The 16,512-nt window shown below is 55.9% G+C and overlaps 2 protein-coding genes across 2 annotated transcripts; both read right to left on the bottom strand.

The window, feature by feature from the left end:
- Positions 1 to 8,144: 8,144 nt before the first annotated feature.
- APOC1 (apolipoprotein C1) lies at positions 8,145 to 10,169 on the bottom strand. Its single transcript, XM_028087989.2, has 3 exons — positions 10,112 to 10,169; positions 9,465 to 9,612; positions 8,145 to 8,205 (listed from the first exon to the last, which is right to left on the bottom strand). Exons 1-3 carry the CDS (start codon positions 10,167 to 10,169, stop codon positions 8,145 to 8,147), a joined length of 267 nt encoding a protein of 88 aa, XP_027943790.2.
- A 3,250-nt stretch (positions 10,170 to 13,419) lies between these two features.
- Positions 13,420 to 16,068, bottom strand: APOE (apolipoprotein E). The gene is made up of 4 exons (XM_028087936.2): positions 16,005 to 16,068; positions 15,178 to 15,228; positions 14,509 to 14,737; positions 13,420 to 14,176 (listed from the first exon to the last, which is right to left on the bottom strand). Exons 2-4 carry the CDS (start codon positions 15,218 to 15,220, stop codon positions 13,459 to 13,461), a joined length of 990 nt encoding a protein of 329 aa, XP_027943737.1. The 5' UTR covers positions 15,221 to 15,228; positions 16,005 to 16,068; the 3' UTR covers positions 13,420 to 13,458.
- Positions 16,069 to 16,512: the final 444 nt, after the last annotated feature.

Here is a 16,512-nt window from a genome sequence, read left to right as displayed (position 1 = left end):
TTCTGGGGGCTCTTGTTCTCCGATCCTCGATCCTCGATCCTCCACGCTCAGCTCTCCTGGCTGGGGGAGGGGGCACTGTGCAGAGCAGAGATCAGAGCCTTCCCCTGGCTGCCTCCCCACGCCCCTTGGCAGGGACTTCAGAGAGAGGGGCCCAGGTGACGGTGACAAGCAGAGGCCTTGCCCGCCCCCGCTGGCCTCCCTCCTTCCTACCCTCCCGGCACCCCGGCCTGACAGAGGAAGACAGAAGGCTCTCTGGCCTCCTACAGTGAGTGGTGTTCAAATCCTGGCAGCACCTCACCTGCTGGCCCCTCTCTCTGGCCTCAGTTCCCTCCTCTGAAAAAGAGGCCCACAATCCATCCAGACTTGAGGCAGGACTTTCACTGAATGAAATGATACAAGGAAACGTCTTAACGGAACCCTGGTGATGGTGGTGCTCACAGATCATGGCTGTTTATGATTATTTTCTTTCTAAGATTCCTTAGGCTCTGGGCTACAGGCCAGACACACTCTCATCGGGTGACCCGGGAAATTCCAACTCCTTCCCCGGGCCTCAGTGTTTTCACCTGTAAAATGCACATGCTCATAAGCGTCTGCCTCCCAGAGTCCATGGGAAGACTGGGTGAGGTCCCGTGAGAGAAAGTTCCAGGTGCACGTAGTAGGAAGTTGTCAATATCAGGCTCAGGCCCAACACCAGGTGGAAAGAAAATGAGCCTTTTCTCCTTGGACGCCAGGGCACATGGCTTGGCCAGAGGACCACGGACTGGATTCCTCGGTTCGGGGTTGGCAGATAAAATATAGGACGCCCATTTGAATTCAGATAAATAATGTTTTTTTTTTAAGATTTTATTTATTTATTTGACAGAGAGAGAGGGAGACACAGCGAGAGAGGAAACACAAGCAGAGAGAGTGGGAGAGGGAGAAGCAGGCTTCCTGCTGAGCAGGGAGCCCGATGTGGGGCTCGATCCCAGGACCCTGGGATCATGACCTGAGCCGAAGGCAGACGCTTAACGACTGAACCACCCAGGTGCCCCAATAATAAGTTTTTCTTTCAGTATAAGTATGCCCCATGCAAAATTTGGGAAGTATCCTAAAAATTATTTGTTATCCATCTGAAATTCAAATCTGACCGGGGATCCTGGTACTTTTTTTTAAAGATTTTATTTATTTATTTGACAGACAGAGACACAGTGAGAGAGGGAACACAAGCAGGGGGAGTGGGAGAGGGAGAAGCAGGCTTCCCGCCGAGCAGGGAGCCCAATGCGGGGCTCGATCCTAGGACCCTGGGATCATGACCTGAGCTGAAGGCAGATGCCCCTCAGGCGCCCCCCACCGTAGTCCCCCCTTATCCACAGTTTCAGTTACCGGAGGTCAACTAAGGTTTGGAAGCAGATAATCTGACAATACGCCAACAGTCACCAAATACCACGTCACAGTACCCGTGTCCTTCCCCTCACGTGGGCATTTTATCATCTCACATCATCACATGAAGAAAGGTGAGTATAGTTCAACAAGGTACTTTGGGGGAGAGAGAGAGACACTCCCCTAACTTTTATTACAGTGTATTATTATAACTGTTCTAGCTCATTATTCATCATTGTTGTTCATTTCTTACTGTGTCTAATTTATGTTAAACTTTCATAGGTGTGTACGGATAGGAAAAAACCCCAGTAGATCCAGGGTTTGGCACTATCTCTGGTTTCAGGCATCCCCTGAGGGTCATGGAATGCCTACCCCCCAGATAAGGGGCAGCTACTGGGCAGTTTCATGCTGACCTGGCAACTTCCAGCAGAGTGCTTCTCCCTCCAGGGGCCCCAGTATGGGCTCCGGCACACAGTAGGTGCACAACAAATGTGCCCTGCAGCTCCTGGCTAACAATAATGTGCAAAATGAAACCTCCTGGAAAAAAAAAAAAAAAAGAAACCTCCGAGAGCTTCTGTTTGGAAAGGTGAGAAAGTTCCAGAAATGGATGGTGGTGATGGTGGTGATGGTGGCACAACATTGGGCATGTACCTAATGTCATTGAAGCGTACCCCTAAAACGGTTGACGTCGTACGTTTTATGTTCTGTACTTGACCATAAGAGAAAAGAAAAAGAAAAGCCCACCGTGCATCGTGGGCAACCGCGAGGTAGGTGGGTTTCAGAGCCTGACTCCACCATCTGCCCTGCTGTGTGACCTGGCGCAAGGTGCTTAACCTCTCTGGGCCTGTTTCTTCATCCATGACTGGGAGTCATGGACCAGCTGCCCTGGAGAGTAGAGGAGACTGTTCACGTAAACTGCTGTAAGCAGCACCAGATACACTGCTGGGGTGCTCAGTCAAGGTCAGAGGCTGTTTATTAAGCTTGTGTTTTCTTTTTTTTTTTTTTTAAGATTTTATTTATTTATTTGAGAGAAGCAAGTGAGAGAGAGCGAGAGAGAGAGAGAGAGAGAGAGAAAACGAGCAGGGGGGGAGGGAGAGGGAGAAGCAGACTCCCCGCTGAGCATGGAGCCCAACGTGGGGCTCGATCCCAGGACCCTGAGATCATGACCCAAACCAAAGGCAGACGCTTAACTGACTGAGCCACCCAGGTGCCCCAAACTTGTGTTTTCTGAGCACACACTCTGCACTAGGCACCACGGCAGGTGGTGGTTTGGCGCCTTAACTCACTGAATCAACACAACAGCGCTATGGCGTGGACATCTTCATTATTCCCATTTTACAGATGAGAACATGGAGGCTTGGGGACCAATGGTTCCTCAACCAGCAAGTGGTGAATTTGAACCTGGCTCCCTCACACCTAGCCAAGCCAGGACAACCCCTGTGGCACCTCCCCACCTGGGTCTTAGAGGCGAAGAGGGAGGTTGGAGCAGGGCTAGCAGCAGGGTGGGCCTGGGGGAGGTCTCTGACCCCCGCCCCTGGCTCCAAGGTCAGTGTGGGCTGTTTGCTGTTTGCTGCTTGCAATGTTTGCCCATCTTGGGGACAGGAACAGGCTGAAGGTCGTTCAGGGTGGACCTCAGAGTCAGCTGAATAACAACTGGGTGTGAGGTGATGGGGGCAGAGAGAGAGGTCACAAGAGGGGAGTGGGGGTGGGAGGGGTGGGCTCGGAGACCCCAGTGCGTGTGTCTGGGGGCAGAGAGCATCTCTGAGCCTGCAGCTCTGTGTTGGAGAGACCACCAGACACCAAAATCACTCTCCCCCAGTCCAGACCCCATCCCCTCACTCCTGAATCCCAGAATCCTGGCACTCCTGGGTTATGGCAGGAATGTCTGGGGCCCAGGAAAGGTTGAAATGTCCCCTCCTTTATCTCTTCTTTCTGCTTTCTGTCTTGAGAGTTCTGCTTTCCTTCATTGTTAAGACACAGAGATATTGGGGCGCCTGGGTGGCTCAGTCGGTTAAGCCCATCTGACTCTTGAATTCAATGTTGTGAGTTCAAACCCGCCCAGCGTGGAGCCTACTTAAAACAAAACAAAAAAAAAAACAGAGATAATCACATGCCGTAAAAATCACCCTTTTAGTGTACAATCCAATGTTTCGGTGTTTTTTTTTATAACATAGTTGCAAAGTTGTGCAACCATCACCACCGTCTAATTCCAGAACATTTCCATCACCCTGAAAAGAAATCCCCATACCCGTTAGCCCACCAGGATCACTCTCTTTGCCTTCTCCCCCCAGCCCAGCAGGGCCACCACTGATCGCCTTTCTGTTTCTATGGAATTCCCTTTTCTGGATGTCATGTAACTGGAATCGTACCCTGCATGACCTCTTGCGGTTGGCTTCTTCGCTGAGTATCGTGTTTTCGGTGGTACGTTCATGCTGTGGCGTGTGTCAGTGTTTCCTTGTTTTTACGGCAGAATAATATTCACATATACATACACTGTGTGATGTTCATCAGTTGTTGGGCTTTTGGGTTCTTTCCACTTTTTTTTTTTTTAAATTTTATTTATTTGACAGAGAGAGACACAGTGAGAGAGGGAACCCAAGCAGGGGGAGTGGGAGAGGGAGAAGCAGGCTTCCCGCTGAGCGGGGAGCCCGATACGGGGCTCGATCCCAGGACCCCGGGATCATGACCTGAGCCGAAGGCAGACGCTTAACGACTGAGCCACCCAGGCGCCCTGGGTTCTTTCCACTTTTTGGCTGTCATGAACAATACTGCCACAAACATGTGTGTACACATTTTTTTTTAAAGATTTTAGGGGCGCCTGGGTGGCTCAGTCGTTAAGCGTCTGCCTTCGGCTCAGGTCATGATCCCGGGGTCCTGGGATTGAGCCCCGCATCGGTCTCCCTGCTCTGCAGAAAGCCTGCTTCTCCCTCTCTCACTTTCCTTGCTCGTGTTTCCTCTCTCACCGTGTCTCTCTCTGTTAAATAAATAAATAAAATCTTTAAAAAAATTTAAAAAAGACTTATTTATTTCAAAGAGGGAGCGAGCAAACACAAGCAGGGGGAGCAGCAGAGGGAGAGGGAGAAGCAGGCTTCCTGCTGAGCAGGGAGCCCGTTACGGGACTCGATCCCAGGACCCTGAGATCATGACCTGAGCCCAAGCAGATGCCCAACTGACTGAGCCACCCGGGTGCCCCTGCGTACACATTTTTATGTGAACCTGTGAGCAGCTCTTTTGGGTAGACACCCTAGTAATGGAGTTGCTGTGTCACATGGTCACTCTGTTGAACTCTTGGAGGAAGTGCTAAACTGTTTTTTTTCCAAAGGGGTTCCATTCATTTGTTGTTATATCCAGTTTTTCATTCACATCAAGTTTGTGAATGAACATTCATGGGCACAAAAATTGTGTTGCTTGTCACGCTCTTCTCCAGTTCTTTTTGACGACTTCTGAATCGTCTTTTGGGTTTCGGGTGCCATGTCCCCTCCTCCAGAGAGCCCTCCCTGACCAGCTATGCTGAGTCAGGTGCCCACGGGGAGCCCCCATCCCTGCCCTGCCCGCTGTGTGGAGCGTGTGCCATGGGTGGGGCTGTCCAAATGTGCCACCTTTGCTCCCTGAGTGGGACTGTTTCTACATGCACGTCTGGGGCTCTCTGCGTGTTTTTGTTCTTGGTGTGATCCGGGCTATTTGCTCTCTGAGGTCCTGAAGGTATGTTGTAAACCTGAGGAGAACAAATGCATTGGCTCTAAATATAAAGTATAAAAAGAAAATCTTAAAATGAGAATGAATGAGTTCACGAGTGGGTAATGAATGGGAATCATGGGTCTGCATGTAAGCTGGCCCATGGAAATGTTCACTCACATTCCAGAAGTATCGCCTGAGCCCTCACTGTGTGCCAGGCACTGTTCTGGGCACTCGGCGGCCCTGCAGGAGACAAGACAGCCTCCACGAACTTGACATCTCAGCAGCGGGAGACACAGACAGTAAACAAGTAAGCAAATAGACATACGATATATTAGAGGGTAGCACCTACTGGGAAAAAAGGCAGATATGAAGTTGGGAGAGTGATGGGGGAGCCATGTGGGGGGAGCACAACAGAGACCCCAAGGAGGTGACAAGAGAGCCAGGTGGATATCTGGACATCTGGTGGAAGAGCATTCCAGGCAGGGGGATAGCAAATGCAAAGGCCCTGGGGTAGGAGCCTGCCCAGTGTGTTGGAGGAGCCTGAGGAGTTGCACGTGAGGGAGGGGGAGAGGCCACAGGGGTGACTGGGCCAGGTAGTGCGGAGCTGGTGGACTCTGATACCATCTTCGGGTTTTCCTCTGAGGCTGGAGGGAGAGTTCTTTGTTTTTTGTTTTTTTTTTTAAGATATTTTTTTTATTTACTTGACAGAGAGACACAGCGAGAGAGGGAACACAGGCAGGGGGAGTGGGAGAGGGAGAAGGGAGAAGCAGGCTCTCCGCCGAGCAGAGAGCCCGATGCGGGGCTCCATCCCAGGCGCCCCCTGGAGGGAGAGTTCTGAGCAGAGGAAGGGTGTGTGTGATGTGACTTGTGTTCTAACAGGATCCCTCTGGCTGCCGAGTGGGAAGGGAGCAGAAGGAGCTTGGAGGGCTGATTTGCGGGGGACGGGGCACTGAGTACAGAGACTTATATTTATTTATTTCCCACCATTGTTCTCCACCCTCATTTCCTTGAGCATCCCTCAGACGAGCTTGGAGTAGTCCTCAGAAAGAAAGAGCTCAAACCCACAAGGTTCTTCCCCATGCATGTGTTCTAAGTTTACATCTGTGGCACCACCCTGGGTGTCTTCTCCTGTTTCTTTTTCTTTCTTTTTAAAAGATTTTATTTATCTATTTGTCAGAGAGAGAGAGAGCACAAGCAGGGGAAGCGGCAGGGAGAGGGAGAAGCAGACTCTCCCCCGAGCAGGGAGCCTGATGCAGGGCTCAATCCCAGGACCCTGGGATCATGACCTGAGCCGAAGGCAGACGCTTAACCAACTGAGCCGCCCAGGCGCCCCTTAAGCCTCTCTTCAAAGGTGGAGAGCACACCCCATGAACTGCTTGCCATCCATCTTCTCTGTCCCTGCCCTCTCCAACCTGAGAGCTGTCCAGGGGGGTCAGGAAAATGCTTGAAAACTGGCTCCAAAATGCTGGAAATATGGCCAAGTGAAGATGAGTAACTGATTAAATCGGCACAGAATATATCCTTTTGCCAACTAGCCAACTGCAGTGTGACTGCTTGTATGAATTTTCTCTGATGAGGGATGTGGGGGCATTTTAATATACTGGGGATGATGCAGGTGAGCCCGAGGGCCAGGTAGGGGTGTGTGTGTGTAGCTGCAGCCAATGTGTACGGCCGGTGACTCAGGAACAAGGAAAGTGGAGTAAGGATGTGGCCCCTGGAACAAACCCCCCTACCCCCCAGCCTACATTCAAATCCCAGCTCTACCCATTTTGGGCTGTGTGACATCACATAAGTGACTTGAGACTTCTGTGCCTCAGTTTCTTCCTCTGCCAAATAGAGGCAGTGACAGCACCTACCTCAGAGGAGTTTTGTGAAAATGTAATGTTTAGGGGCATCTGGGTGGCTCAGTCGGTTGACCGTCTGTCTTCGGCTCGGGTCAGGATCTCTGGGTCCTGGGATCGAGCCCCGCATCGGGCTCTCTGTTCAGCGGGGAGTCTGTTTCTTCCTCTCACTCTCCCTCTGTGCTCCCTCTCTCTCTCTCTCTCAAATAAATAAAATCTTTGTTTAAAAAAGTGTAATGTTTAGGGGCGCCTGGGTGGCTCAGTCGTTAAGCGTCTGCCTTCGGCTCAGGTCATGATCCCAGGGTCCTGGGATCGAGCCCCGCATCGGGCTCCCTGCTCCGCGGGAAGCCTGCTTCTCCCTCTCCCACTTCCCCCTGCTTGTGTTCCCTCTCTCGCTGTGTCTCTCTCTGTCAAATAAATAAAATCTTTAAAAAACAAAAAAAAGTGTAATGTTTAGGTGTTTTTTCCGATTGAGAATAATCATTCCACCAAGTAGTACTGAGCTCCCACACTGCGCCCAGTCCTGCGCCGGACCGTGCCTCGGGACACTGGGGATGACAGCCCCGGCCCTGTCCTCCTGGGGCTCACAGTCCAGTAGGAAAGACAGACCCATCACTAGGCAGTGATGACCCAGCCTGGGGGCGAAGGAGGGCTTCCTGGAGGAGGGGACATCAAAGCTTCCTTGGAGGGTGGAGGATTGTGTAGATAGATCTCATTGAGGGCTCTAGCCCAGGTCCTACCCTTGCTCCCTTCCACATCCCTCTTTATTATCCATTTTAAGTATAATAAACACCTGCTGTGTACATGGTGGTGAACCAACCAGGTCCCTCATCTTGGGCAGCCAGGCCCAGGGAAGAATATAGCGAACAGTAGCCTCAGGCTGGGGGTCCAATCCAGCTCTCCCCTTCCTGACGAGTGACTTCACCTCTCTGGGCCTCAATGCCCTCAAAGAATTAACAGGGCCCCGCTCGCAAGGTTCTTGTGAGGATTTTTTTGAGACCATGAAGTTTAAAGCCCTCCGCACAGGTCAAGTAGACAATGCTCAATACATTTGACTCCTTGCCTCTCTCCCCAACCCACCCTGCCCCACCCTGAGCCCCTACCTCACAGCGAAGAAGCACTCAGAATTCTCTACAGGATTTTTATTGGAGGGTGGGGGTGGATATGGGCATCATGAAGTCCTCGGTACAGGAGCCAGGGCATGGGAAATTTCAGAGCTCCTTCCGTGGCGCACGGCCCAGAGGAGTGGGGCGGCTCTCCTGGTGTTCAGGAGAAGGTAGTTTTTAGCTGCTCCTTCACTTTGTTGAAAGTCTCAGAAAACCAGTTCCTGCAGGGAGCGATTGGGAAGGAGTCACTGTGTTTGTCTCCCCTCAGGGGCCCAGATCCTGCCCCCTACCTGCCTCCCCCATCTTCCCCTTTCCCTTCCCCCCAGGAAAAGGCATGGCTCTGGTATCTGTGGGATTGGGAGGAGCCCTGGGCTGGGTTTCCCAGAGGGACCAGAGCCCTTTGAAGTCAGAATGCCCCAGAAGGCTTGCTATCTCTAGCTAGTAAGCCTGCTCTGGCCTAGCTGTCTCCTGCTTATTCAAGGGCACTCTCCAGCCTCTTTGTCTTTGCCTAGGCTGTCCCTCTGGCCTGGATTATGTACATATCTTCCTGGCTCAGGGCTTTCTCACTCACCCTCCACAGGGAACATTCTTCCCATGTTTCTAAGGCCCGGCTGGATTTTCCTAATCACTCAGATCTCAACTTTTTTTTTTTTTTTTTTTTTTTAAGCAAGACAACCAGGCCTCATGGGGCCTCGAACTCACAACCCCCCAGATCAAGACCTGAGCTGAGATCAAGAGTCTGAAGCTTAACTTACTGAGCCACCCAGGCGCCCCGAAGCAGTAACACTTTAAATGGAGATATGAAAAGGGGTGCCTGGCTAGCTCAGTCGCAAGAGTACACGACTCTTAATCTTGGGGTCGTGAGTTCAAGCCCCACGCTGGTTGTTTACACCCACCCTGTTTGTTGTCTTCTTAGTGCTTAGCCCTGTTTGGGCTAACCTCCCGGACATTCACTGGTTTACAATCTGCTCCCTGTGGGCTGGGACTTTATCTTGTTCATCACTATTATTCCCCACATTGGAACAGCCCGGACACGGAGCCGATGCCCAATAAATATTTGTTCATGAATGAATGATTTTCTAAGTGGCCAAATGGAGTTGATGTTGGTTAAACAGCATATCGAGCATTTACAATGTGCCAGGCACTATGCAAATCCCCTAGTTTGCTTCTCAGAACTATCCGTTTTACAGGCAAGGAAAAAGGCTGGTCCAGACCTACACCCGAGATCACACAAAGAGTAGTGAGTCTTCGCTGGCCTGTGGACCCAGGTCTGACTGACTCCCAAGCTTGGTCTTTCACCACCATGCAGGACCATTTCTACAGCGTGGCCTAGATGGAAGTCAGGAACCTGTCCCCCACATCTAAGCACCCTGCGATCCAGCTGTGACCACAGGGAAGCTGTCCGCCTCTCCAGGCCTCAGTTTCCCCAATCTGGTAGTGACGTACCCCAGCCCTCCCAGGCCCTGGGAAGGTTTCTAACCGGGTCTTCGCAGGAAGGTCACTCTGCTTGATGCTCTCAATGGCTGCCCGGGCCTTGTTCTCCAGGGTGTTACCAAACTCCTTCAGTTTATCTGGGATGCGCTCCAAAGTGCTGGAGATTTCTGGGGCCGCCTGGGCGGGGGCTGGGCCTGCCCAGAAGATAGGCAGCAGTACAAAAATTTCAGTATCGGGAGCCCTTAGGATGAAATTCCAGGGGTGGGAAAGGAGATCCTTGACAGTGATTCTTGGAGGTCACGGTGTTAGACTCGGAGGCGGGGTGCGGGGAGAGGGTACTAAAGCGACCAGATGGAGCTCAAGCCGCTGGGAATTAGCTTACTCTCAGCACTGCTTCACCCCTCCCCTTTCCAAGCTGTAAAAGCTGGACAGCCAATCCTGGAGGGGCGAGTCAATAATATCATCGGTTGCTGGAGCTTCCCATGGCAGATTAGCCACCCGGAGGACCGCCCCTTAGAGAGCCCTCACCCACCTTGCGGCGTTGGGGGTGGGGTGATCGGTGAGAGAGAGGAAAACCAGGGCACCGAAGGGGCCGCAGAGCTCTCAGGGGTCCTCCAAGCTCGGACCCCAGACCCGTAGCCAGCTTCAAGCTTCCAAATCTCAAACTCCCAGATTCTCCTATCCCACTTTTACCTTCCAAAACCATCGCCAGAACCACCACCAAAACTGGGAGCGACAGGAAGAGCCTCATGGCTGGGGGCCGGAGGGGCACTCTGGAAGCAGAAGCAGGGGTGGGAGTGAGCAGTGACACCCCTCCTCCCTACCCGGAGTTCCTTCCAAACCTCCTTTCTAGTGCTCTTGGAGGGGTAGCCCTCGCGCGCATCGAGCACCAACCTGGATCAGTCGCGGGACAGCACGGTGGGAGGTCCTGGCCCGGCCCAGGCCTTTATTGGGCTGGGGAGGGGGCGGAGCAAATTAATCCCTCCCCTTAAGCCTCCGGCAGATGGCCTCCGCCCTGTGCCCACCCACCTTTTTCTCTTCCCCGCCTGGCTGGTGCGTGGGTCAGGTGTGCCTAGGCACATCCTTTAGGCCTAAAGCGTCTTGTTGTTCAGGGTGCCTGGGTGGCTCAGTTGGGTAAGCGATTGCCTTCGGCTCAGGTCATGATCCTGGAGTCCCGGGATCGAGTCCCGCTTAGGGCTCCCTGCTCAACAGGGAGTCTGCTTTTCCCTCTGACCCTCTCCCCTCTCATGCTCTCTCTCTATCTCATTCTCTTTCTCAAATAAATAAATGAAAATCTTAAAAAAAAAAAAAAAGCGTCTTGCCTGTTCAGCACCTGCACCTCCAAATCTCCCTGACTTGGTGGATCTCAGCGTGCCATAGTCCCTTCCCCACATGGGGCATTGCCTTTAGTCTCTCTCCAGTGGCCAACTTCTCTAGGGGGTCTCTCCTGCTGAACACCCTTCTCCAGGCCTGGGGGGGGGGGGTCTCTCAGTCACTTAGTCACTCTGTAACTCAATTCACGGCGACTCCTCAGGCCTCCTCTTCCGCCCCCCTCCCTTCTTAGCAAGCCTCTTCAGCACAAGCAAGCAACTCTTCCTCCAAGACTCTAGGGTCACCCCATCTGCCCCCTCATTCCTAGTCCCTTGCCACCTCCAGTCTCACTTTCAGACCAGCCCTCAAGCCCCACCCCCACCTCCCTGCATCTGGGAGCATCCCAGACCTCCGTGGTTGTGCTCTGGGGTTTTTATTCCACAGCCCCCCAATCTCTCTTTGGGGAAGGGGTCCTTTCAGCCTGTCTGAACTGCAAAAGCTCAGCTGCAAAGATCCCAGTGTGTGTGCCTCCATCCATTCCACCAGGCCCCTCTTTGCCCTCTGCTCTCCCACTCTGGAAGCTTCCAGGTCCCCTGGTAAACACTCCATCTGCCCTTACCCCTTCGGGCCCTTCCTGGCACTAGGCACCCCCGCCCCCCGTCTCTCCTCCCACCACATCCGTCCCTCAGGGCTCGAGTCCAGTGCTTCCCCCCTTCTTCTGGCTGCCTTTGACCGCCAGTGATCCCTGGCAGCTGTAGGGAAGGGCGGCCCTGGCCTCAGACTTGAGGTTGGCTGGCCTTGTGCCCCCACAACCACGTGTCAGCCTGGGGGTGGTGGGGGGGACGGTTGTGAAAGGGACACACAGACATGACCCTGGCAGGATTGCGACAACCCCTTGGCCAGCTCAGTGCATCTAGTCCCTGTCAGCCCCCCAGCTGCCTTCCCAGACATCTGCTTCCCCTGCGAGCCTAGCATTCCCCAGCCATCCACCCAAAGTTCTGCTCTCCTTCCTTCCCCACCCCACCGGAACAGAATAACAACTTTGCTTGTCCAGTCTCCTCCTCATTCCAGCTACAGGGGTTTCCATTTAGAGATGGGGAAACTGAGGCACAGCCAAGCGCATTCAATGGCTCAGCCAGGGGCTAAGGCGCCGGGGAGGGGGGGGCGCGGTGGTGTCAGTTCTTTGTCCCTCCACTTTCTGGACTCCAGGCTGTCTCTCTGAATCTCTGCGGGCTTGTCAGCCTCCGCCCCACAGCACCCACTCTGTTCCCCCAAACTCCTTCTGCAGCCCTTGTGCCACCTCTAGACCCGACTGCGGTCTTCATCCAGGAGAATTGTAGATTCAGCTCTTCAAGGGGGAGATGTGGCTGAGGCCAGCCCCGGCCATTGACATCTGTGGCTCAGAGGGCTTGGCCCCAGCTCCGGGGCACACCGTGAATCAGTAGCATGCTTGGCTGGGACTAAGCCCCCTGCCTCTGAGCCCACTGGCCCTTCTCCTCCTCACCCAGACTGTGGTGAGTCATCTGGGGGTGGGGAGGGGCGCCTGCCTCCACAATGGCACTCAGGGCAGCCGGCCCCATAGGAATCACATGGGAGAGCGCAGGCTGGGCCTGGGAGTTACAGGTTCAAGCCCTGGCCTGTCCTCTGGGCTGGGAACCCTGCTCCCCTCCTCTGAGAACTGAGGGGGTGGGAGAGAATGCCAGGGGGCAGCTCCAGGCTCCAGTCCTCACCGCTCCTGAGTGTCAACCAACTGGCTCCCAGCCGTGGACCCCAGGGCTTGGAGCGGGGAGGGCGGCTGCCTTCTCTCCAGCCAGAATCCAGCACCCAGCAGGCTTGTTGGGCTAGACAAGAGGTCAGCAGCCCAGCTGGAGGACAGAGGGAAGGAGGATGAGGGCGGGGGGCCGGGGAGCACGGCTCCCATGAAGACACCTGTTAACCCAGAGGGAACGCCAAAGGCAGAGAGGGCCCAAGTGAGGACCGAACAGGTTGGAGAGGACAAACCGAGCTGGGGCAAGAAGGGAAACAAGAAACCCGCGGAGCCGGGGAGGGAGGTGGGGGAAGAAACTGGAGGAGAAAGAGATAAAAGAGGTGGGGGAAAACAGGAAGCTAGAAACTGAAGCCTCTCAGCCAAGAGCAGGCGGCAGAATCAGATAAGGCAGGAGAGCGACAGTAAGCGCTTCATCCCAACGGCAGGGGTGTCGCGACTTTGGAGTCCAGACTCCACGGAGCAGGTATCCCGCCCTCGAGCAAGCCCAGGCTCCGAGAGGCTGCTTCCCACCCTCGCCCCCGAACCCCCGACCCCGGTAGTCAGGGGTGACCACAGGATTTACCCCAGGGGCGGATCTGGTCCAGAACCAGAAGGGACAGCGAGGGTAGAGAAGAGAGAGTGAGCACTGCTGAGCGGAGACAGAGCAAAAAGGGAGACTCTGAAAGGGACGGAAGGAAGCGAACACTGAGATCAGAAAAGACAAAGAGACGCACAAGCAGAGGGGACAGGACAGAGCTGTGTGGCCAGTGTGGGGAGGGAGAGAGAAACCGAGGCACGAGCCGGGAGAAATCACACACGGAGGCCCAGCAGCTGCTGTGGAGCTTGGTGAATCTTTATTAAGCTAGGGCCCTCCAGGAGGCCGGTTGGGGCCCGGACAGCGCCTCCTGGAGGCTGGGGGGGGGGTGGGGAGGCAGGGGGCACGGGCAGGGGCGGGGCCCACCAGGCGGCGCGCGCGGGGTACTCATTTGGTCTCCACCGGTGGGGTGGTGGGGCTGGTGCCCACGGCCGCCTGCACCTTCTCCACCAGCACGGCCCACTGGCGCTGCATGTCTTCCACCAGGGGCTCGAACCAGCCCTTGAGGCGGGCCTGGAAGGCCTCGGCCTGCTGGCGCATCTGGTTGGCCTGCTCCTCCATCTTGGCCTGCACCTCCTCCATCTGCTCGCGCACCTCGTCCAGGTGGCTGCGGGCGCGGCTGCCCACCTCCTCCAGCCGCCCGCGCAGCTGCTGGCCCAGGGCGTTGACGCGCTCGCGCAGCGGCTGGGTGGCCAGGGCGTCCACCTTGGCGTGGCGCGTGCGGGCCTGCTCCAGCAGCGGCCAGAGGCGCTCGCGGATGGTGCTCACGCTGCGCTCGGCGCCCTCGCGCACCCCGGCCCGGTACACGGCCAGGCGCTTCTGCAGGTCCTCGGCGTCCCGCAGCACCCGCTTGCGCAGCTTGCGCATGTGCGAGGCGAAGCGCGCCCTCAGCTCCTCGGTGCTCTGGCCCAGCATGGCCTGCACCTCGCCGCGGTACTGCGACAGGCGGGTGCGCACGTCCTCCATGTCCGAGCGCAGCCGGGCCTGCGCCGCCTGCAGCTCCTTGGCCACGCGGGCCTGCGTCTCCGAGGCCATGGGGCCCAGCTGCTCCTCCAGCTCCGCCCTGTAGGCCTTGATCTCCTTCATGGTCTCCTCCATCAGCGTCCTGGGGGCCGAGAGAGGGCGGGAGCGTGTGTGTGCGCCGAAGCGGGGCGAAAAACCCTGGGGGTGGGGGTGGGGGGCAGGGTGGGGACGGGGACGGGCAGAAGCAGAGGTGAAAGGGAAGGGTGCGAGGGACTGAGCTAGCCTGCTGGAGGGGCGGCGGCCAGAGGCAGGAAGAGCGGAGAAAGGGAGAGCGGTCCATCAAGCCAGGAGCTCGCCATAGGCAAGAGGAAGCAAGGCATGACCAGAGATGCCGAAGAGTTGGTGACAGGGACACCGGCAGAGGTCCGGGGGTCCAGAAGGCACTGCCCGCCGGGGAGTGGCAGGGGCACTCACGTCAGTTCCTGGGTGACCTGGTTGCTGAGCACCTCCTCCTGCACCTGGTCAGACAGCGTCTGCACCCAGCGCAGGTAATCCCAGAAGCGGGCCAGCGCCAGCTCCCAGGGCTGGCCAGCCTGCCACCCGGCCTCGGGCTCCACCTCCTGCTCCAGCTCCCGCTTGGGCTCCAGCTCGGGCTCCAGGTTCTCCTCCAGCGGCGACTCCGGCTCCACATCGGCCCAGCATCCTGCACAGAGCAAGTTCACGGCAGTCACCCCCACCAGGCACACAGTACCTGGTACGCAGCAGGTGCTCCGTAAATGCTCCTGCGCTTCTTTAGAGCACTGGCGGGCACGTACTGAGTGTCTGTGTCTGCTCCATGCAGGGCCATGCTGTGGTGATGAATAGGTGATGAATAGGACACTAATCTAGTGCTGTCCGCCTGCCTGACAACTATGCATTCGGAACTGTTCTAACTCTCGTTTTAAGGGTGGGGAAACTGAGGCCCAGAGAGACTAAAAACAGCCGCTCAAAGCCAGTGGATGTGAGGCCTCACACCTGGGCCCCCCCCCAAGGGGGAGACAGACCAGCAGAAGGAGGGACCCAGGGATGAAAGGGGGGCACGGGGGTCCAGGTGAGGACGGGAAGGGAAGGGACAGGGAACCTGAGCAAGCCCCGTCCACATACCTGCCAGGAGCGCGACCACCAGCGCAGCCCACAGAACCTTCATCTTGCAGCCTGCGATCGGTCAGGTTGAGTGAGAAATGTCAATCAGCCCCCAGTGGAGACCCCTCCCACCCAGAGCCCCGCCCCACCCGTTCCGGGCCTTCCAAGTCTTGCCCGCGCCCCATTATCTGCATCGGCCGAATCCAATCACAAACATTTCACCAAGCGGTCCCTCCATTGTTTATCTAACTCCTTCATTGTCTCCTCCTCTCTCCCCATCACCGGGTCGGCCTCCGCCGCCCAAATTCCATCCCCCTCTTCGAGGGTTCAAATTCCACTTCCCCTGCCCCGAGTTCCATGCGAGCCCCGACTGCGGCTTATAAATTCCAACTTCACATTCCTTGTTCTCCCTTCACATTCTAAGCCGCAGCTTCACATTTAAACGTCATCTTCCACCTATTAGCTAACTTAATTCTCATTTAAAAAGCCCTCCCCGAAAGAGGAGCGCTCTAGCGACCTGGCCGCCACCCCTGCGCCTCCAAACTAATGGAGATCTGAGGGGGCACCCAGGAGGTGTTCAATAAGTAACAGTGACCATTCGTGGGCTCTTGACAGGGGCTCATCTGGTTCCTCCGACAGGTCCAGCTGCTTCCCCCATCCCACCTTCCTTCCAGCCAAGACGGGATGCCCCTGCGGCCCACTCCTCCCCTAGGTCCGACCCCGGCTTCCGTCCTCATCCCCAGCTCCTGCTTCTGTCCTGACCCTGGCGTATGACAGTCACCTTGCTCCAGCCCTTCCCTCACAGAAGCCCCGAGCGGGTCTTCTGTGCCCTCAACTCTGTTTCTCACCGGCTCCTGGGGAACCTCCTCCTCGGTCTCCGCTTGGGCTGAGTAGGACTCAGGGATCCCAGACTCGTCCAATTATAATGTTGCCCTGCCCCGCCCACTCCTCCCGGGCCGCGGCGAGCTGGGCCAGCCCCAGTCACGAGGTGGGCTGTCCCCTTCCCCTTCACACAGCAGGCAGGGGGAAGGAGGTGGGGGTTGGAGGCCCTGTGATGCCCCTCCTGCCCCCACAAAGGGAGGTGACATTTTCACCCAGTAACTCAGGCCCCTTCCTCCGTTCTGGGGGGCTAGGCACGCCAGGGCAAGGAGCTGCTGCTGCTCCCCAGCACCCATTCCCCGCCTTTCTCTTTTCCTGTGGATGAATAAATAAAGTTTGGGGAGGGGACTGGGGGCCGGAATCCTGGGTCAGAGGAAAAGAGAAGGCTGGGGGCTTGGATTCCTGGGTTCTGAGGGGAGGTGGCCGGGGGCGCAGACTCCTGAGACTTAGGGAGAAGGGCACGGGAGGCCAAAACAG

The sequence above is a fragment of the Eumetopias jubatus genome, unplaced genomic scaffold, assembly GCF_037043125.1.
Source record: "Eumetopias jubatus isolate StellerSeaLion01/CBP00866 unplaced genomic scaffold, mEumJub1_p1.0 scaffold_10, whole genome shotgun sequence".
Classification (NCBI taxonomy): domain Eukaryota; kingdom Metazoa; phylum Chordata; class Mammalia; order Carnivora; family Otariidae; genus Eumetopias; species Eumetopias jubatus.
Note: the sequence above shows the minus strand (reverse complement) of the source record. Positions and strands in the feature narration are given on the sequence as shown.